The sequence below is a fragment of the Dermochelys coriacea genome, chromosome 13 (genome assembly GCF_009764565.3).
Source record: "Dermochelys coriacea isolate rDerCor1 chromosome 13, rDerCor1.pri.v4, whole genome shotgun sequence".
NCBI lineage: Eukaryota > Metazoa > Chordata > Testudines > Dermochelyidae > Dermochelys > Dermochelys coriacea.
Window position 1 is genome coordinate 1,391,351 of NC_050080.1, and position 21,139 is coordinate 1,412,489.

Here is a 21,139-nt window from a genome sequence, read left to right on the forward strand (position 1 = left end):
GAACATCTTTTATATCAAGAAAGTGCCACCGTGCAAAGTGTCCCTTCTTACTCACAGGGGCGTTAGATTGTATATGAGCCACACCTTGCGGCCCTTATTCAGACAGCACGCCCACTGCTATTGACAGGAGCCTTGCCTGAGTGAGGATTCAGGATCGTACCCTTGCTGTCCCCAGCATGATTACAATGAATTGCAATAATAGTTACAAAACAGCTGGGCTAGAGCTATTGGCTTGTGCTCAGCCCCAGTGCTGGCTGGGAACATGCAGCATCCCCATGGCTAAAGCAAACAGGAGTGTGTGAGTTACTGCCTAGTCTTTGTGAGAGTCTAATGCTGCCTAGTTATCTTATTTCACTATAAATAATACATTTTCCATTGTGGGGGTGGGAACGTACATCCAAGGGCCTGTCTTCCTGTAAAATACCATAATGAAATCAAAATAGGATTTACGTAGATTATTGCTGCTTGGTAATATACAGTAGATGGAGAATACTTCCAGCCTTGTATTAGAGCCTATTAAGCTTTTTCTTATGAAGAGGAACTTGCTGGAGTCGTGATGTGTGACACACTTTCAAACATCCAGGAGAAATCCTTTCTGCAAAAAGCTGTGGGTGCTTCCTGCAAACAGCCTCCAGTAATGCAGTGTTTAATATCGCACATCTCCTCTCTCTTTGAGGGGATCTGTTTCTATGTGTTACTGCATTCACTGTAATAGCCCGAGCCATGTCACTTAGCCAGAAAACCAAGGAGATAAAATAAGGTAGTTGTGACGAAGCGGAACCATTCTTATTGTTTCCTCTGAATATTGTGGGGGTGCCTCAGTTTCCCCTATGCAGTTCTTAAGTATCTAGGTGGTGGGATAAGGGTGTTTGATCGTTGCAGAGCCCTAGAGGGCAGATGTGTGCAGGGGTCTGGACACAGAAAATGGCCGACACCCTGTTTCTTGGCAACTGATGGCCTGGGACCTTCCCCCCCCTGCAAGGTGAGAGCTAAAGGGTTGGAGAACAAAGGAAGCCAGTGACCTCCTGGCCCGGGAAAGGACAAAGCCCAGAGGAGAAGGGGCAGGAAGGGGAGTCAGTTTGGGGCTGGCTGGGGACATGGAGTGAAGTGCAGACATGGTTGTCTGGCTCACTGCCCCTCAAAATGGACCCAGCTAAGGGGTCCTGTTCTCTGCACCTACAAGCTCTGTGTTAGACCATGTTCCTGTCATCTAATAAACCTTCTGTTTTACTGGCTGGCTGAGAGTCACGTCTGACTGCAGAGCTGGGGGGAAGGACCCTCTGGGTTCCCCAGGACCCTGCCTGGGTGGACTTGCTGTGGGAAGCGCAGGGAGAGGCAGAGGATGCTGCATGCTCCGAGGTCAGACCCAGGAAAGGGGGAGCCGGGTGAGCTGTGTGTCCTGCAGACAGGCTGCTCCCAGAGAGGAGATTCCCCCAGAGTCCTGACTGGCTTCGTAGGGCGCAGCTCCAGAGCATCGCTAGGGGACTCGGTGACAGTAGTATAATTGGAAGAGTTTCCTCTCCCTCCCCTGCCACTGAAAAACAGAGGATGGGATTTATCTCAAACTTTCCAGAACGATTTCTTCTTCAGGTGCAACCCCACCATGGAACACGTTAGACCCAGGGGAGGCAGTAGGTTAGCAGCGTGTGCACACGGGGTTTTGATGGAAACGTTGGTAACCTTAGCTCTGGTGGGTGTGGCTGAGCCTGCAGAAAGGATTGGTCCTGGCCTGTGCTTCACTGTTGAGCATGCTGTGGGGGGGGAGGTGTGGGGGGGACCATAAGGAGTCTTGTCCCTAGCAGAGTCAGATCTTGCTACAGTGCATTAGAAAGTGGGACTAGGTAGCATGGCCCTGGTCCACCTGTTAGGGGCTTGAGCAGAGGTGAAAATAGCCGGTACGCCCCGGTACACGTACCGACAAGAGCCAGTGCACCCTACTGAAACGGCCCGGCTTCCCCAGGGGGCAATTTAAAGGGCCTGGGGCTCCCAGCAGTGGCTGGAGCCCCAGGCCCTTTAAATTGCCTCCAGAGCCCCGCTGCTGGAGCCCTGGGGTAGCGGCTTCGGTGGCTATTTAAAGAGCCTAGAGCTCCCCTGCTCCTACTGCCCCGCCCCTTTAAATAGCTCCCGGAGCCCTGGGCTGCTGCTGCCACCCACCGGTGGGGGGGGGGCACTTACCATACAGGGTGGGCTGGGGCTGGCTCTGACCCCCCTCAACCCTGCCCCTTCTGGGGGCCAGAGCTGGCCCCAGCATACTGGTAAGTCACTCGCCTTACTTTCACCCCTGGGCTCGAGAGCGGAGATCTTGTTCTCCTACTGCATTAGTGCAGTGGTTCTCAACCTGTGCTCCGTGGACTGCCAGGGGGCCACAGACTATGTCTAAGGGGTCCACGATAGACTCAGTCTGCACACTGACTGAACAGACTTCAACTCTATAGACAGACAATAGATTTCCAGAGGGGGCCACACCTCCACTTGCAATTTCCAAAGGGGTTTGCAAATGGAAAAAAAAGGTTGAGACTCCATGCACTAGTGCCTATATTAACATCAGCAGCAAATGCTGAGTTTGCAACTAGAGCCAGGGCTAATGGAAGGTTCCCTAATGGTGGTGGAGGGGGGCACTGGTGCCTGAACTGTGGCCCCATCCCTGTGCCACCATGCCCCCCAAGGCCCTGTCCCTGCAGTACCCCTTCTCCATGAGGCCCTGCCCTTGGACTGCCCCTTCCCCTGAAGCCACGGTCCTGCACCACCTCTTTCCCCCAAGACCCCTCCCCCCAGTCGCTCGGACGGTAAAAAGTGGGAGGGGCCATTGCCCCCTAGCCCTCCTGTTCCGGCACCGCTGGGTAATGGTGCACAGGCTGCACCAGTTTTGAGCAGCAGCAGCGCTCCCTGAATCCACGGGGTCCTGGCAGCAGGATCTCGGGGGGAGCGTGACCGGAGCTACTTCTCTGCTTCTCCTTGCTATAGCAACCAGGGCAGGATTTGGCTCCAACCCCCCAGCAGCTGTTAAAGGACAAGGGAGAGAATGGAGATGGGGTGACTGCAGACCCCTGCCAAGAGAGGGAACTAAAACCTCAGGCCAAGCTTCTCACCCCTGAGTGCCTAAAATTAGGCTCCTAAATCCATCGGTAGGCACCTTAAGGAAGTGACCAATCATTTGAAAGTGCTGAGAATTGACCGTTTCCCACTGACTCCACGAAGCAGGACCCTAATTTAGGAGTCTAAATAGGGACTTGAGGCCCACTTGAGGCCTGCAGGTTTAGGGGGCCGGGGCTTCTGGTTGGAATGGCTTCCTGGGGCCTGTAATGCTGAGAGGGCCTTGGGTATGGTGGTGCAAAGCAGTGCATAGAACGAGGCAGGTCTGATGCTCTTCTTGGGATAGTCCAAAGAGTTCTCATTAGGATTGTGTATTATTCTGGGCAAAGACAAATTTAACCTGGTCATGCAGGGAACTTCTCCTTCCAAGGAGGTTTGTGGGACTCAAATTGGTCCATAGGAGAGCAGCACAAATCCCGTGGCTTGCAACATGAAAATTCATTAAAAATGAGTCATTACACTAACTAAAAACCATATCCCCATGCTAATTTTCCCCCTGCTGTTACTCACACCTTCTTGTCAGCTGTTTGAAATAGGCCATCCTGATTATCACTGCAAAAGATTTTTTCTCTCCTGCTGATAGTAGCTGACCTTAATCAATTGGTCTCATTAAGAGTTGGTATAGCAACCTACATTTTTTCATGTTCTCTGTATATATATTTATATCTATCTTCCTATTATGCTCCTCCCACTCCAAGCATCTGATGAGGTGGGTTTTAGCCCAAGAAAGCTTATGCTCTAATAAATTTGTTAGTCTCTAAGGTGCCACAAGTCCTCCTCCTTCTTTCATTAAAATATTCTAAACCCCTGAGTGCAAGTTAGCCAGACCTGCTGATTTTGACCCCAGCTGTACAGTACTTTCCTTCTTAACTTGTGTAAATTTGATTTTAAACATTAGCGTTAATAACATTTTAAAATCTACTCTTTAAGATCCCCCTGAGATGCTAGTAGAATGGAAACAGTGTTGTTATACCACCACATCATCTGTTGCTCCCACCCCCAATGCTGAACAGAAATATTTATTGAACACGTCTGCCTTTTCTGCATTATTATTGATAGTTCTAGTAATGCACCAATATAATTGCTAGGATTCTTTTTGTTCCTAAAATACTTGAAGAATTCCTCATTTTCCTTGATGCTGCAGGCTGCAGCTTTCTGTGTCCCTTTGCTTCCCGAATCCATTTTCTACACTCCCTACCTTCTGATTTATATTAATCTAGGCAAAACAATACCTCCATGCCTCCAGTCTCTGCCTTGGTTTCTCAACACTCTTGAGTGTTCTCTGGGATTTGGTCAGAGTCCCCTCCGGTTTCTAGCTCCCGCTCCTAGACCTCACTTTTCCAGCTCCGGAGGCGAGAATCTCCTCCTTGACCCGGACAGCCAGCCAGGCTGCTACAGCCACCCTTTGTCCTGGGAGGGCAGGGCCTGCTCAGCCGCTTCCTTGCTGCTCTTCACCCCCAGGCCGGTCAGGAGCGGACCCCCAGGCTCAGCGCCGGAGGAGCACAGCGACGGCAGCCCCCCGCACCAGCGGCCGGAGAGTTCAGAACATCCCCGCGACTCCAGAAGCTGGACAAAGCCCGATCCCCCAAATCCCCACAGTCCCTGTTCCTGCCCCGGCCCGGAGGGCAGAGGCTCGAGCTGTCTGCTGGGACTGGGGTCTCTGGGGCGATTTCCCTGTCGAGCCCTAGGGCCAGTGGAGGGCGAGCGGGGTGAGCCCCAGGATTTCATCCGCGCCCCGCGCCCCTTTCTCATTCCCAGCCCGTAATGAACGGGGGAGGCCCCGCCCCGGGAGTGCACTGGGAAGCGGGGGGCTGCCCGCTCCTGGCCCTGGGGGGGGGGGCCGGGGCCCTGGGGTGACCTGCGGTCCGCTGTGTGTCCCTGGCCGGTTCGCTGCCCTCCGGGCCCGGGCCAGATGAGGCTCCCGGAGCCGGGCTGGTTTCGCGGCTGCCCGGGCCCCCGGCCACCCCGCACGTTAACGCCCGCGGGCTGGTGCGCGGAAGCCGGGTCCCCGGGGCGGTGCCAGGCCAGCGGGGCAGCCCAGCGGCCGGGCCCCGGGTGATCGGTCGGGCCCTGGGGTGCGTGGCGGAGTCGGGATCCCCGGGGCTGCGCGGGGCGCCCCAGCCCCAGCTGCGCCCCGGGCCCCTCCCACGCATCGCGGCGGGCTCCGAGCCCGGGCGCAGGGCGGCGAGCCGGGCTGGCCCCGCCGAGCGCCGCGGGGGCGCCGGCCGCTGTCCCGGGTGCTGAGCGCGGGGCAGGTCGGTGGGGGCCCGGGGCCGCCCGCCCGCCAAGCTCCCCGGCCCGGGGGCTGGAGAGGCGCAAGGGGCCCCATGGCTGGGGCAGCCCCGGCCCCACACGCGGGCCGGGCACGGGGGTCCCTGCCGGCCGGTGCATGGCGCAGCGCGGGGGCTCCGCACCCCGACCCCCCGGGCCAGCGGCCGGGACGGGGGGGCGCCGCAGCCCCTGGCGGGGGGGTGAATCCGGACCCCCCCGGGCCAGCGGGACTGGGTCACGCCCCCCGGTGCCCGGAGCCCCCCCGCTGGGGCCCGGCCCGGCCCGGCCCGGCCGATGACACCCTGGGAAAAAACTTTGATGCTAAATGAAGCGCTCGGATCCCTCCGCCGGCGGGGGGAGACTCTGGGCGGGCCGCGGCGCCGCCACCGAGCGCGGAGCCTTCCGCGGCGGAGAAGAGTCCCGCAGTCTCCGGCGGCGGCGCGAGAGCAGCCGCGGCTCTGCGGAGGGGCCCGAGCCCGATGTGACCGGGCGGACGGAGCGGCTGAGCCCCGAGCACCATGGGGGCCCTGGGCGTGACCCTGGGGATTTTCCACTACCTGGGGCTCTACCTCCAGCTGGGCGCCCCGGCGCGGGCCCCCGCCGCCAACGGTGAGCCGGGCGGGGGGACCGGGCAGGGCAGGGCAGGAGCAGGCCGGGGCAGGCTGCCGGGGGCAGCGCGGGGCTTTGGAAACTTCTCCTCCCGGGGCGGGGGGGCAGAGCCCGGCCGGCTGGGCTCGCGGGGGGCGAAGCGAGCTCGGGGCGCAGCCAGGCGGGCCGCGGGGTGCTGCGCAGCCGGGGGCGGGGGCGGCCGGAGGTGCCGCCCGGGGCGTGCTGAGCCCGGCCAGGGCCCCCCGCAGCCGGTCCGGGGCGCTGGGCTCCGCGCTGCGGACGAGCCCGTCCCGGGCTGAGCGCGGAGCCGGCGGGGCAGGGACCCGGCACAGCCCAGTCGGCCAGAGCCGAGCCCCGGCGGGGTCCCGGAGCGGGTTTGCTGCCCGGGAGGGCGGTAAGTTTGTGGGCGCGCCCCTCGCTCCAAGCCCCGCCGTGGGTCGGGAGCGGCCGAGCGCACCCGGAGCCTGGAGAACCCGGGGACGTGGGTCTGCCGGCGCAGGAGCTGGCGGGAGACCCTGGTCTGCCAGGAGATTAGTGAGGAAAAGTTAGTGACCCTGCTCCCGGGCTCAGCCTGCTCCCCTCGGCAGCTCTCACTGGGGTCAGGGTGGGGCGGGGGGGCAGAGAGGCCATTTCCGATTGCATATGCTTATCAATGCAGCCTTGGCCGCCTGGCACCCTGTGGGTCCACACAGACACCGGCAAATGGCCTGGAGCCACTGCAATGCCCCTTCCTCGCTCCTCTATAAAGCCCCTGGGTTGCTTCATCTTGATTTCCAAGCACAGCAACCCGGAAATCCTACCGCCCCTGGCCTAGTTCCAGTAGCTGGGGCGGGCTGGAACACGGGAGAGCCCTTTTTGTGAACAGCTTCACACGTTTATTGTCTGGTTTCCATGAAAACTTCTCAGGCAGCTCCCACCAGGAGTGCATCGGTCACCGGAGAATGAGGAAAGGAGACACTAGCGTCTGGTTTCTCCTGTCCCCTTTGGAGCCAGGGAGCTGGATGTATGTTACATTCCTCACCCTTCACTGGGGAAAACTCACAAATCCAGCCATGTCAGGTGGTGGTAGTCTCCTCTGTTATCTTGTGTTAGTTATGGGTCTTCCGGCAGTGCCTGGAGCCTGCATCAGAACTGGGACCCCATTGTGCTGGGTTCTCAGCAACCTAGAGTGAAAGCTGGTCCCCTGCCCTGAGGCACCTCCAGTCTCTGCAAGAGCCATGTACCATGGCAGCCTGGTGCTCAGAAGGACTGTCTTGCTGTGCAGAGTGTATTGTTACCATGCCCTGCAGTCTAGAATAGGGATGAACAGCAATGTGTTGTCATACTTCAGGAGTAACCTGTCATTTGTGCTTGTGCCCGGAAAACCAGGAGCATTTCCTGGAATTGCTGACCTTCCTTGGGTGCTGTGAGAAGGGGGTGCTAGAGACAGAGATCTGCCTCCATTACCTCCGTTGAAATTCAGCAATAAACAACTAAGTACTGAAATGGTTGCTGTAAAGGAAAAAGATCTGAGTGGGTGAGTGCATTTAGGAGCCTTGTTACAGGGCTTTGTACCATGGGCAGTTCCGCAGCAACTCACTTAATCACAACAGAAACCTTTATTAAGGATCCTGAAATGCAGTGAATAAGTGGGTCATGTATAATAAGCCATTTGTGTTCAGCAGGTGAATACCAATTCGATAAAAGCAGTGTGTGCTGCAAACCTGGATAAATTGCTGTTTAGCAGATTGGAGATTGATCATTTCATTAGTCACTGGTACAGCTTTCCCCAAGCAGCAGGAGAGGATGGGGGAGGGAGGGGAGAAAAGAGCCCTGGAAGCCTCCCTGAAGTGAACAAGTGATCCTGCAGGGCAGGGCTGGAACCAGGCCTCAAGCAATTCAGGGGGCACGTCAACCTGGTTACTCCACAAAATGTCCTAATTCCGGGCCCAATCCTCCATGTGCCTGTTGACTTCGGTGGGTGCAAGCCGGGGCCGTGTAGCCTCTGGAATGAGAGCAATGGCTTCCAAGAAGTGCATCCGCCTCTGACCTTAGTGGAAGCACAAGAGGCTTTTGGAGGAGGGACCAGCAGCCTGAGTGCCCCTGTCTGCAGCTGAGCGTTTGAACCAGAGCATGTGCTCTAGGGGATGTAGTATTTTAATCCTGTCCCCAAAGGCATCAGCTGGGCGTTGGGATGAAAGTACGCCATGCACTCACTAGGCTTCTGAGAGGTTTGTTATGAATGGTCCGTGACTAGGGCTCCCAGGCACTATGGTAATACACACAATACGTCTTCCTTTACTGGGGTATGTGGGTATGTTTAGTCCCCCCATCCTCCTCTTGGTTGCGAGCCTGAGCAATGTGATCCCAGCCCACCTGGCTGAAAGAGGCTGTTCTGATCAAATCTCATTCAACCTCTCTCCCCATGCCCTCATCACAAAGGGTTTGCTTTGAGCTAGTTGTGCCTATTTTTGTGTGGAAGCCCGCCCTGGCACCCCCCAGCAGGGAGCTTCTACTGCATTGTACGTCCCTGTCACTCCTCCACAAACAGCACGGCCTCGCTCTTCCTCAGCTAGTTCCTTCAATTATTCATGCCCCCCCATTGCAGACTGTTTGCACGCAGGGCTGGTGCCATCGGCTTTCAAACGTGCATTCTTCCCAGTCTGTCTGTGTGCACGGAGCCGGGAAGGAAAAGAGCCAGTTGGTAAATAGCGTGCATTCCAGAGCATGAGAATCCAGCGTTCTTCTTTGCATCGGTTGCAAATGTTAGTGTCTTACATCAATAAGCCAGTTAGTTTAATGGCTGAAGGATTAAGGAAGCTGTGCCCTGATTCCCCACGGTGCTGCCCTTCTCCTTTGTCACACACACCAATGATTATTCTAGCAATTACTTTCAGAAACACTCTGCATTCTTCTGGATTTTTTTCAAGCTTCCTGGTGGGAATACTCCATCCGATGTGTTTTTCCTGCTGCTGCTTGTACAGTTGTTCAAGACAATTACTTCTGACACTCCTTCCCCATCAAATGTCTGTGCTTGCCTTTCCCTGGAAGAAGGCCGACATATGATGGGCAAGACAGTGGGAATTATCACATTAGGATAATGACAGCTAATTGTCATTTAAAAATTCTCCACGAACCAGGCAGCAAATCAACTAGAGGAATGGGTGCCTTTCCCAAGAATCTGGGAATCATGAGGCAGACAGGGCTGGGACCTTGATTTAACCAGGACCTGGAAATTCCCTGCTTCCATCTGTGTTGTCTCGGTCGTGCTGCTCTTTCGGGTTGGTGTGACTTGGGTGGTGACTGGGACAGGCGGCTCTCTCACTCTGGCCTAGTCTGTGTTCTCTCTGTTCACATCCCCGGAGGTGGAAGAACCTTTTCTGCTGCAGGGTGCAGTCTCTCCCTGAGCTTGGATAGCGTGCCCCTGTCCAAACCCAGACCATGCCACCTCCTCTGCCTTGAATTTGGCCTTAAGCCAAGTTCTCGTTCCTATCTTCCTCTCCCATCCCCAGCAGCCCTTGGGTAGTGCTCTGTGCTCTGCAGCATGCTGACGCGGAGGCTGTGATAATGGTCCTTGGTCATTGGACTCACCAGGGCAGAACAGACCAGGCCAGTGGTTTCTGGTCCTTCCTTTCACGCTGACTTAGTCCTGATCTGTCCTGGACAGGAACGTGCCCCCCAGCCAGCTGCACGGACTGACGTAGGATGGCGCATGTTATTTCCTTCCCATCACCAGACTTGGTGGAGTGCCCAGCGCCCAGGGACAGGACGCAGCAGGAGCTGGCGGAACCAGAGGTGCTAAGAGCAGCGCTCGGAAGGGGCTGTTGATATCTGGTGCCTTATTTATTTTCGGTGCCCAGCGTGAGATGACGTGGCCCTGGCTTTCTTCCCCCACCACTGCACTGGGAATAATGTGGATCTGCGGTGCCCAAGCTCCACAAAAACCAGGCCACGGTGTCTGCAGCTGAGCTTCTAAATCAGAGGCAGCTTCTGGCACTTTGGCTGGAGGACTCTTGCCAGGGGCCTCTCGAGAGTCACTGGTAGAGTTTTTGGACCAGTCCCAGGAGTCCTGGTGCCCCGTTTTCTACTCTAACCGCTTCTCCTCTGCTTCTTCTGAAAGCAACTAGTGGGAGAGACAGGAGCGTGACCCCCAAACTAATTCACATTCAGGCTGCTGGGTGTCTCTTCGCTTGAAGCGTCACCTCTCAGGAGGGCCAGAAACAGGGGGGACAGGGATGGTTTTGGCCATGCATTCCTTCCCTTGCAATGGTGAAGCTGGGCTGGGAAGACTCCCATGGGGACAAGAGGACTTTTCCTCTGTGTGGGTAGCAACCCAGCCAGGAGCAGTGAACTGTTAGAAATACACACCGGTTCAGGCTTAATTCCAACTCTCTGGCAAGGTGCTCTGGCCCTGGTCAAAATCCCCATGTTGCATTTTTTTTGGTTTTTGTTTTGTATAGTACATATCACAAGATCCTCCCCTTGCTGTAGTCAGTGGGAGTTTTGCCATTGACGGTGGTGGAAGCAGGGTTGGGCCCTATGTTAGTAAGGCATTTGGGGATCTTTCTGGGTGAAAGGTGTGCTCCACAGCTGAGATTTTATGTTTTCCTCTGGGGGCCTAGGGCTAATTTCAAGATTTGCAGTCTGTAGCCGGAACTGTTTGTGTAGCCTTGCCCATCATGGTATTAATGAAGCGAGTGACTTACAGATTACTGAGCAAGGACTTCTGCACAGGGACAAAGGAGAAAGACGCCTTCTGTTTAAGAATCAGTATCTGGTCACTTTCGGAGCTGAATCCCCTTTGCCCCACTCACAGCTTTCGGTGCCCCCTCTGCTCACGCCTGTGGCATAGGAAGGCATAGTGCTATGTTTGTGCATCCGGCTTTGGGGCTGTGATGTATTCTTGATGACCCAGCGTCAGCGTTCCCCGGGAGCAGGCTCATTAAAAACAGATTCATTCAGAGATTCTCAGGCCAGACAGCAGCATTGTGATAATCTAGTCTGACCTGCACAAGGCAGGCCAGAGAACCTCGCCCAGACCGTTTAGGAGAGAGCACTGGCACAGCATGCTGAGTGTATGTGAAGAAATGTCCGTAGCTCAGATACCCTGGGCGCATTCTGGCATCAGACTGCACTCAGCCCCGACCCCACTTCCATCCCTTGGTCCAGGGAGAGAGGTGTGAAGCAGAAGTGAGCAACGTCTGCACAGGCTAGAGGGTTAATTGAAATTCGCAGCAGAAATAGGGATGCATTGCTTTAAATGTGCTATACTACCCCCTGCACATGCCTGCCTAAGCACCCCGGTTCTTCCCTTTACTCATTCCTTCCCCGTGTTTCATGTGAGCGATGCACGGCAGACGTACACCCAGCCCATGAGGTGTCTGCCCCTCGGACGCAGAGCCATCTCTAGCCAGAGATCAGGGAGTCCAAGGACTGGGTACCATGGCAGAGCTGTAGGGCAGAAAAGGCCCGTGGCATGTGGCTCAGTGTGTGCTTTGGCAGCCCCCCGGGTTCACAAACACAGCGCTGGGAGCGTTGGCTATGGGATCAGTCCCGCTTCTGAGGAAGTCAAGGGAATTTTGCCATCGGCAGTAATGGGAGTAGGAGCAGGGGCTCTGAGACCAGCTCCTGTGAGTAATGAGTGGCCTCCCCTGCCCCGACCGCACTGGGGCTGCAGGTGAGCATAGCCCATCAGGATCAGGCTCGCTGTGCTCAGACAGGAGCAGGGGAGTGGCAGCGACAAACCCATTGGATTCCCTTTGTCAGAGTTCGGTATGTGCCCAGTAGCTCCAGGGGTACTTTGAAGAATATTGAGTGTGCATGGGGTGGGGGTGGTGCCTGAACCTGAGCCATGTATTAATGAGCACCTGGCCCCTGCTTGCTGATGCTCCCCCTGAGCTGCTGGCTAATGGCTCCAGCCCAGGAGCAGCTGCAAATCACCAATTTAAAAAAATTAATAAATCAGGCTGCCAGCCAGTGTGTCCTCCTCCCTCCAAACATGGCAATTCTCCCCCAGAATTACCCAGGTTATGGGGAAGATACGGGCCTGGGCCACTGGGCATGAGATTGTCCCAGTTTTAGCTTGATAAATCCATGCGTTATCGGGGGCTGGGGGCTGGGATTGTAGTACATCATGGGTAATGGGAGCTCTGTCTGGCTTCCCTCTCCTTCAGTCCCGGAAGAGCACTACAGAGCTGGCCTCCTGACAAGGGAGGCGCCTCCACCCCCAGGTGGAGGGTTGTAAAATAATCCCAATGGGAGATGTTTGTATAAGAGCCTTTCTGCAATGAAGGGTGACTCCGGGGGGTGGGGAGGGAATGGCTTTATGGGCAATCATGCAGAGCTCTCGGCTGTGCCCCTGGTCAGTGATGCTGCCACCCCAAACTCCCGCTGAGAACCCTTTGTCCCAGCCCTCGCCCGCAGGCTCGGGGAGAGGGGCAGGGACATGCATGCGCGTGATACGTGAATATCTATAATACACCGAGTACCCTCCTGTCTATCCCCAGGCAAGTCACTGTCTGTGTGTTTGTGGGCATAGGGGTTGCTTGAGGGGGATTTGGGGGTGGGTTTATTTAAAATACAAGTGCTACAATTTGAGGCATGTCGAGAACTGGTGGGTGACTGCCCCTTTAGCACTCTTGTAAATCACTATGTAGTATCACATCATGCTGTCAGGAGGTGGGTGGGAGAAGGAAGCAGAACTAGCTGTTTGCTTGCCGTGGTTTAAAGCCCAGCCCCCCTATGATGGCACAAAATTCACAAGCTGGGTGGGTGCCATGTGTTGGCTTCCAGGTCTCTGGTGAGAAGCTTGGCATGTCACGACACAGCTGTGCGGTCCATGCTGGCGTGTAGCTGTGATGCAAGGTTGTCTCTCACGCTGTGGAATATGCGGTGAATCAGGATTGGGTCAGGTGTCCCCAGTGTAGCAGGCAGATTGGGCCAGGCAGAGCTGATGGCCGAGGGGAAGAGCAATGGGTTTTCTACACTGGGTAAGGGCTTGTCTAAGGACTGAGAAAAGTGGGGAGAAATCCCGTTGGCAGTTTGGGGATGGCCCTGGAGGGAGCTCATGGCTCCTCACCAGCACCTGCCTTGACTCCAGCGTTCCTGCTCCGTGCCAGGGAGAGTAGACCCAAGGCACAGGTTCTCCGATGAAACACCCATGGATCTCCATGGCACAGTCCGGCCCCAGCCTCGTCCCTTGAACAGCCTCCCCCCACAACTCGCGTTCTGTCTCCTTCCCACAGCACTCCTGGCTGAGAGCGGCAAAGGCCCCTCTCGTGGGCCTGGGGGGCTCAGTGGTGCAGGTTGGAAGTGATCTGAACTGGGGTGGGGGAGTGGAGAAATGTGATCAGCCAGGACTTGGAACCGATGGGTGAAGTCAGAGTGGTTAGCGGCTGTAGTTAGTTTTAATTGGACGGGCCTGGCAGTACCCGCAGGCTGCTGATGTGATGGTACTAGGTATTTGTGCAAGTAACGTGTAAACATGCACACACACGCGTGCACACACTGCTGCAGAAGCCAGAGCCAAAGCCCCTGACCCCTCTCTGCAGAGGGGCTCCTGGAGGGAAGTTCTGGCTCTTCTCCTGCATGTGAGGGATGTGAGCTTCTCCCCAGGCCTGGGCATGGCCCAGAGGGGCCAAGGGGCTGAATTGTGAGGTGATGGCATCACGCCTTGGCCAGGAAGTGGTGGGGTCCAGCTGGCACAGCAGGGCTGGAGAGGTTTCCCAGGACTAATGGGAAGGTGTAAATTAAAGCGGGTGCCTTCCCCATGTAGACCCCAGGCAAACATTTTCCAAAGAGCTGAAGTAGTGGAGCAGCCTAAACCCCACTGATTTCTGGGAGACCCAGGCCCCCAAGTGCCCAAGTCACTTTCAAAACCGGGACGTAGACTCTGGACTCTCTAGACAGGGTGGGCGGTTTTACCCTATGCGCCTGCTCAGCCCTCAGCCGCATGAGCTGCCTCCGTTCAGGCTCCCTCCTGACCACGTCTGGCTGCATGTGCTGGCTCACGCAAAGCATTGCTGTGGAACTTGGCCCTAAACACCTGGCCCTAACTCTGCCCTCATTTACCCCTCTGCCACCCCAGCAGTAGGCTGCCAGGTGCAGCAGAAGGCAGAACATGGCCACTCTGGAACGCAGGCCCCAGGGGTCATTGGGATATTGATGGGCCAGCACCTGGGCAGTGGTACCTCCAAGCTACAGCCGGCTTCCCAGGGTCCATTCGCACGGCCTTTGGCAGTGTTGGCTGGAAGGTATAATTCAGCCCCAGAATCCCAGCTGTCACTAAGGAGCTTTGCTTTCTAACCCCGCCGGGAGGAGGGTCAGCCATTGTCGGACGGAGTGGTTTGCTCTAGCTGGTGTGACATGGCAGTTGTGCCCGGGAGGGGGGATAGCTCAGTGTGCAAGTGAGACTGAGCTGGCAATTAGTTCTATGAGCACCAAGACTCACTGAACCATCATAAACCATGAATTATGACAAGGAGTTCTGTGAAAGGAAAGAATAAGCCGCACTCAATCACAGCCCAGCACATAATGACCGAGATCAGCGGTACAGAAGGTACAGAGAAATTGGAGAACTACCGATACAAAACTACTGATATTCCTGCTCCACCTTTCTTTGTGTCTCCCTGCTCTTCCTCTCCTTTCCTAGGATTAGCCTGCCTCCCTCGCAACCTCCCCTTCCATTTCAGAAACCTTTCCTGCCCCTGCATCTCCAGCTCTATCTACACGTGAGTTCTTCCTGGTCCCTGCTAATGAAACGCTCAAGGATGTCAGCCTTGAACCTTCCCTCCGAGTGGCCCAGGCACCTGCCTTGTGCTTTTCCCTACAAACCCGTCAGTGGCACTGTCTCTGCTGCTGGAGTCAAAGGCCTGTTCGTTTCATTCGAGCCCCCTGTTGTTAGGGCTGGTGGCAGGAGCTCCGCACCGCAGGTTGCCATCAGCCGCCTGAGTCAGGGAGCAGCTTTTATCGTCCCAACATGGAAAAATACAATTCCCCAGCTCCACGGCTGGCTGTAAGTTCTCAGCGCAAATGGAAGCGGACACAGGTCAGAGGCTTTAGGTTCTCTGTAATTCAGACTCAGCTTTGTTGTTATTTAGCCTGCAATGAGCCTGTCTCATGATCCTTTTCCCCCTCCAAATTCCCACTGACTCCAGGAGGGCCAGGATTTCACCCCTGATATTCACAAGTGCTGAGCATGTGCATCTGTACGACTTGCAGGGACTCAGCACCTCCCTACATAGTGGGCACTGGCGGCTTTGGGCATTTCAGAAAACAGCACACTGAAAACCAGACGGATTTGTGTAAGAAACCCAGTTCCTTGTACAACCGTCTCACTTCCTCAGGGACGGCACCAGTTCACCATGACACGGGTCTGTTCAGGAAGAGGTTTCCATTGCAGACTGCACGCAGCTCCAGAGGAGAAGCTTTCCACTCATGTAGATGTAGCACGATGCATATGATTGACTAGAGTTAATAATGGTTCATCAGGGTAAATAATTCACAGGGCAAGCTAGAGCTCTAACTAAGTAATTAATGTGCCTTTTGCAAATGTCCAATACATCTTTAATTGTCCTTCAATACGTGTTTACACAAATATTAACCTGTGTCTGTGCCGGTTTGTCTGAGCTACAGTGTTCAGAACAATATCTGCACAGGCTGGTTATTAAAGGCTTATAGGAGGCTCTGGGCTTGTGTGTCTGTCCTCAGAGGAGACACCACAGAACATCAGCTGTGCATGCAGCCCCCAAGCTGTCCCCATCTGGGTGCCCAGACTTGAGAGAGGGGCCAGATCCACTGTTTTTTTCCCCCCTACCAAACAACATTGTTTCATCAAAACCAAAACAGTCAATGTCTCTCCTGACTTGAAAGATTATTGGGGGGAAACTTTGGAACTGTTGAATTGTTGGTTTTTGAGTCAAAACAGTTTTGGTTTTGAAATTTTAGTAAATTCAGACACAGGTTAACAAAAGAGAAGGTCCAAATCAAAACTCGTCACTTCAAATGACCCAAAGGGAATTTCTAGTCATTCATTTGTTTATTGGAATTCTTGCTTTTTGAACATTTTCAAGATTTCAACTTTTCATCCCAATTCGGTTACCAGGAAAATTTTTCACTATCTTGAAAATGTTTGTGGAATGGGAAACCCATTTTCCACCAGCTCTGGAGGGAAGGGGTGGACACAGAACTGCTGCCAAGCAACTCCCAGACACATTAGGACTGGAGCTGACCCTGAAAACTGCAAAGCCTTTAGCAGCTTCCTGATGCCCGCACTCCCACGCTGAGCAAAGCTGGGCCCAGAAACAATCTAGTCTTTGTCTCCAAAGTCCGCTTAGTCTTGGGCTCTCTGGGAAGGCTGCTGCTAAGGGCCCCAGTTGTGGGGAAGGATTTTGTGCTGTAAAAGTGGAGAAGTGCTCAGCCACCATAAGGATGGGCACAGGCTAAACGATGGGCACACACTGGAATCACCAATTCATGTGCGCAGGCCAGCACGCTGCTGTCTGATGTCGCAGACCCGGCCTGGGTTGAAGCCGGGCACTAAGAATTGAAAGGTCTCCAGCTGGAGGCCCCTGCTCTCCCATTGCAGAGTCTGAGTAGCTTACAGTGTCATGGAGGGGATTTTGGTGAAGGGCACAGGTGGGGCAGGGCCCTGGTACTGTCCGCAGAATTCCACCCACTGCCCGCAAAGCTTGTTCTCAGTAATACAGGCAAAGCCACTCAATTGCTCCATGCACTAGCCAGCCTCTGTATGTCTCTGAGCATTGGCTTCTCTGCTCTCACCCCCATTAGAAACAAACCTATTGTGTCTGCTGCGTGCGTCGCTGTCCGAGCTGGACTGGCCACCGGCTGCCTGGGGTTGGGTGTTGATCTCGGCAACAAGGGCAGCTGCTCCTGCCCCAGGCTCCGGAGAGGGAAGAGGCAGAGGAGACAGTGAACTGGATTTGTTTTCAGCTCAGCACATTGAATCTCTGCCCCCAGTTGATCTGTTGCCAATGCCAAGTGGACAGTAATCAGATGGGACCCTGTGGCTGCTCAGAGCCGGTTCCAGCCAGGCAGGAATGCCTTGATTGAGCGAGTTTTTCTGTAGACCTGGGCCTGGCTGTGGGGTTTATTGTTAGGGTGGAAAGAAGCCACAGCAGCAGAGTGGTGGTGAGTTTGGTGATTTCAGGCAGGGCCTTGGCATTGGAGGGGCTCACCTGTCTCTTGGAGCATCTCCTCTCTGCAGACGCTGGTGGACTCCAGTTATCGCTGATTAAACCCACCTGTGTAGGATGAAATCAGTCGCCCGGAGGGAGCCGCAGCAGCTCTGCTGCCTGCTGCTGAAGTCTGGTACGGTTCTACCCGAATTCCCCGCCTTGCGTCCCTCCACCCTGCTGCTGTGCTTGGCTTTTGTTCTGCATCATCCTCCCTTGCTCTGGAATTGTGAGCCTCTCGCTCCCTGGGCTTTCCAGTGTCCCTCACGCCCCGGCTTTCCCGCGCCCTTTGCTTCGATAGCTGCAGACTTTCCCCCTGGACGGTTTAGTATTAGGGCCGTGGCAATAAATTTTTCTCCTCCCCGGGCCTGCTTTCAGGACCCCCTGGAGTAGGATGCCGCTCAGTAAGAATCTCCTCCCCCTCCCCCGAGCCTGTCCGGTAGTACGGTATGAAATCCCACTGGGGAAGCCTGCTCAGTGAGCGCAACCCTGCAAGCGCCAGAGTGTTCCCCCCCTTAAGTCTCCCTAGGTTTGTAATTGGCCTGCAGCAGCTGAGAATGCTCCTTCCTCTGTTGTGTCCTCCCAGCCGTTGCCGTGCTGCCCCTTGCACGAGGAAGGGGTGTGGGGCGGGGAGTCCCGCTCTCCCACCCACTCGCCCTCAGGGGACTGGAGTCCCCAGGCAGGGGGGTTTGTATCTGTCTGCTTGGGTCCATTAGAGATAAACCTGCCTGGTGAACCTGAGTCCGTCTGTGATGCTCGTTTACAAGTCTATGGAACAAACCCCAACCCTTGACCCCCTTGTGTCTACAAGTATCGCCCCGTCCTCCTTGCGTCTCTGAGCTCGTTGACCGTGCTGTTCACAGGCGCTGTCTGGAGTTCCTCCCTGGGCTGGTTTCCACGCCTCGCACACCACTGGGGCCACTCTCCTCAGAGTCCTTTCCCTAGCCACATCGCAGAGCCCATGCTCAACCCGCATCCCTGCCTGTCAGCTGCCTTTGATGCTGCTGGCCAGGCTTGTCTTGCAATCTGGTGCTCTTCTGGCTTCCCTGGCTCTGTCCTCTCCTGGTTCTCCCCCTACGTCTCGAATCGCTCCTTCAGTGTGTCCTTCGGCAGATCTGCCTCTCCCCCCTCCAGCTTTCTGTGGGGCTTCACGGGGCTTGGTCTTCGGTCCTCTCCTCTTCTCTCTCCACATCTTCTGTCTGGGTGATCTCATCCACAAACACAAAGTCAGCGACCATCTCTCTGCTGACGCTCCATAGCTCTACCTCTGTACTCCAGATCTGTCACCTTCTGTCTCCCAATCTTCCCCCCCAAAGCCCTGCCTGCTACCACCTTTCTTCACTGTCCTGCCTGTCACTCAGCCCCCTTGCTAGGGCGGCAGGCTATGTCTAAGGCTTGCCGGCTCTTCCTGCATGTTGGCTGTAAGGCACGCCCTTCCCCACCCCTCCACACAGTTACATACTCTCCTCATCTTGTGTCTCAATTACTGGGGCATGTTTCTCTCTGGCCTTGACACATGCAGTCTTGCCCTGCTCATCTCCTTTCAGAATGCAGCTGCAAAGATCATGTTCCTGGCCCGTCACCGCTTTCTCTGCATCCCTCCACTGGTCCCCTCTCTACTGCATTGAACATAAGCTGCCTGTCTTCACTTTCAGGGCCTTTCACAGTCAGTCCCTGCTCTCCCTGTCATCTCTCACTTGCTATCGTGGCATCAGTGCCCATTTTGAATTGGCCCCTGGCACCAGCCTCCATCGCCTGCTGGTTACGTTTTGAAACAAGCAGGCTCCTGTTTTCTGCCATGCTGCCCCTCCCGCATGGGGAGAGTTCCCCAAACATCTGCAGAGCTAAGACACTCGCCTCCCTCAAAACCCTCTTGAAAACTTTATGGCTGGGCGGAGCCTGCTGCCTGTCACTCTGAACGCTGTTGTCTCTTTGCTTCCTTGTGCTCCTCCTTTGGTCTGTCTGCTGCCATCTGGTGTCGCCTGACTTAGACTCAGATTGGAAGCTCTCTGGGGCAGGGATTGTCCTTTTGGTCTGTCTGTACGGCACAGGGCACAGTCAGGTCCTGGTCCAGGCACTCTGGTAAAATGAGTAACTAATCATACAAATGTTACGTGATGGGCTACCGCTTGCTGCCTAGACACGCGAGAGTCAACTGGGGATTAAGCAGCTGACTTTACAGCATTTCCATTAGCCAGGTGTGTTGAAAGCACCTCGGGGCCTTTCACAGTAGGTTCTCAGCTGTTTTGAGTGAATTTCTGTTGAAGGGAATGTGAACCCTAAAACTGAGCAATGGCCCACGAAACCCTTCCCCCACACTCATTCTGAAACCGTGAGACTTGCTTGCATGTCCCAGCCAACAGACTAGAATTCCAAACCTACCCCACCATACAACGGTTCTCCACCTTTTCAATACTGTCCCCCTCCCGTCCAACTGGGATCCAGCCTAGCCCCCTCTCGCTGGTAGCAATGTGAGAAGGCAGTTGGCTGAGAACCCCTGCCATCATAGACCTCACCCAGCATGGTCCCTAGGAATCTGCTGGAGATGGAACTGTATCTTCTGAGGTGCCACCTCTGCAAAATGGTATCCATGAAAGGAGGCTACACCTTGCTGTATTTTTCCAAGTATCTAGGGAGTCTAGGCACCAGATGGGAGGTTAATTTGTGAAATGTGAAGCTTCCCAGCAGGTTGTTAATGATGAGAAGGAAGGTTATTTAATGCATGAAAAACTTCTAGGCCCAGGTTGTTAGAAAAGGACACACGCAGCTGTGGCAAATGCTGGCGCAGTGAGCTGCTGGGTGTTCATTTGCACAAGCATTTACTACAGTTGTGACTAGAGCCGTACAACTTTTATTCTGTAAATAGTAAATTTACTGAGAAATAAGGTTTCAGGGCAGTGAAACTTGGTGCATTCAGGCAGAATTGGGTGAATAGTTTTGGTTGAAAAAAACCTGAACACCAGAGGTTTGGAACTGTGGCTTTGATTTGCCGTTCCCCCGAGCAATTTTTTTTTTTTCATTTCATGGTGGGGAAAAAAGAAAATTCAGTGTTGGTTTGAAATGAACTGACTCTCTTTGGATTTGTCAGTTTGTCACCCAGCTGAAACAAAACCTGGCTCAGCAATAACAGCACCAACCGAATCCACCCTGCCGGGGTCACTTGGCTGTTGGGGGAGGGGTTTCCGCTGGCCTCTTGTGGCTGATAATGGCCACTTGGAAAAGTCCTTTGCCTTCTAGGTAGCTCCAGTAGTAGCCTGGCTTCTGTTAGTTCCTCTGACCGCTGCCCCCCCAGGGCAACTTGTGTTCTGTTTCAGTTTCTCCTGCTTTTCACGCAGAGCGTTGCTCCCGAGTGCAGGGGGATTGACGTGAATTTGAATGTAGGGTGCACACGACTTACAGGTTTGAACATGTAAATTAGGGCCTCAAACTTGGTGGCAAGATTGTCCCTCCCCCAGCTGGGAGGCTGAGTGTGAGCGCTGGTGTGCGTAGGGCTGTCAATGGCCAGCGGGCCAATGTCATGTGCTTATTGCCTCCTGCAATGACCGAGAGGCTTCTTTGTAGAGCTGAGCATTGTCTTTGCCTCCTGGACTGGAAACCGAGACGGACAAACTCCTCTCTGACCCACCAGGCCGGGGAAGTGCCTGGAACAACAATTGGGTGTCGTTACTTTCAGGAGAATTTCGCTCTGCCTTCCCTCCAGGGTATCCGAACCTGTGTGGGGGACGATAGGTGAAATGCAGACACAGCACTTCGGGATGCTGCAAACCCTGCCCTCTCCTCCGGCGGCCGCAGTTATGCTTTGCAAGGAAAATAAGTGAGCCGAAAACCTGAGAGATTGTTGTACCTGAGAGAGAACTTGCCGGAGAGCAGGCCCCCAGCACTGCAGGCCTTAACGAGCTCTGCTAATGAGCCTCCAGATAGTTTAGCCTCTTGGAACTATTAGACCCCTTGGAATCTGTGTATTGGCCTATAGCGAGTAGCCTCTGCTACGAGCT

At 55.0% G+C, this 21,139-nt stretch overlaps 1 protein-coding gene across 1 annotated transcript in view; it reads left to right on the forward strand.

The window, feature by feature from the left end:
* The first annotated feature begins 5,697 nt into the window (after nt 1-5,697).
* The window catches only part of VSTM2L (V-set and transmembrane domain containing 2 like), a 44,183-nt gene continuing 28,741 nt past the window's right edge, over nt 5,698-21,139 (forward strand). The window contains 1 exon segment of the mRNA XM_038369425.2: nt 5,698-5,973. Within this exon segment, the coding sequence (XP_038225353.1) occupies nt 5,883-5,973 (91 nt within the window). The 5' untranslated portion in view covers nt 5,698-5,882.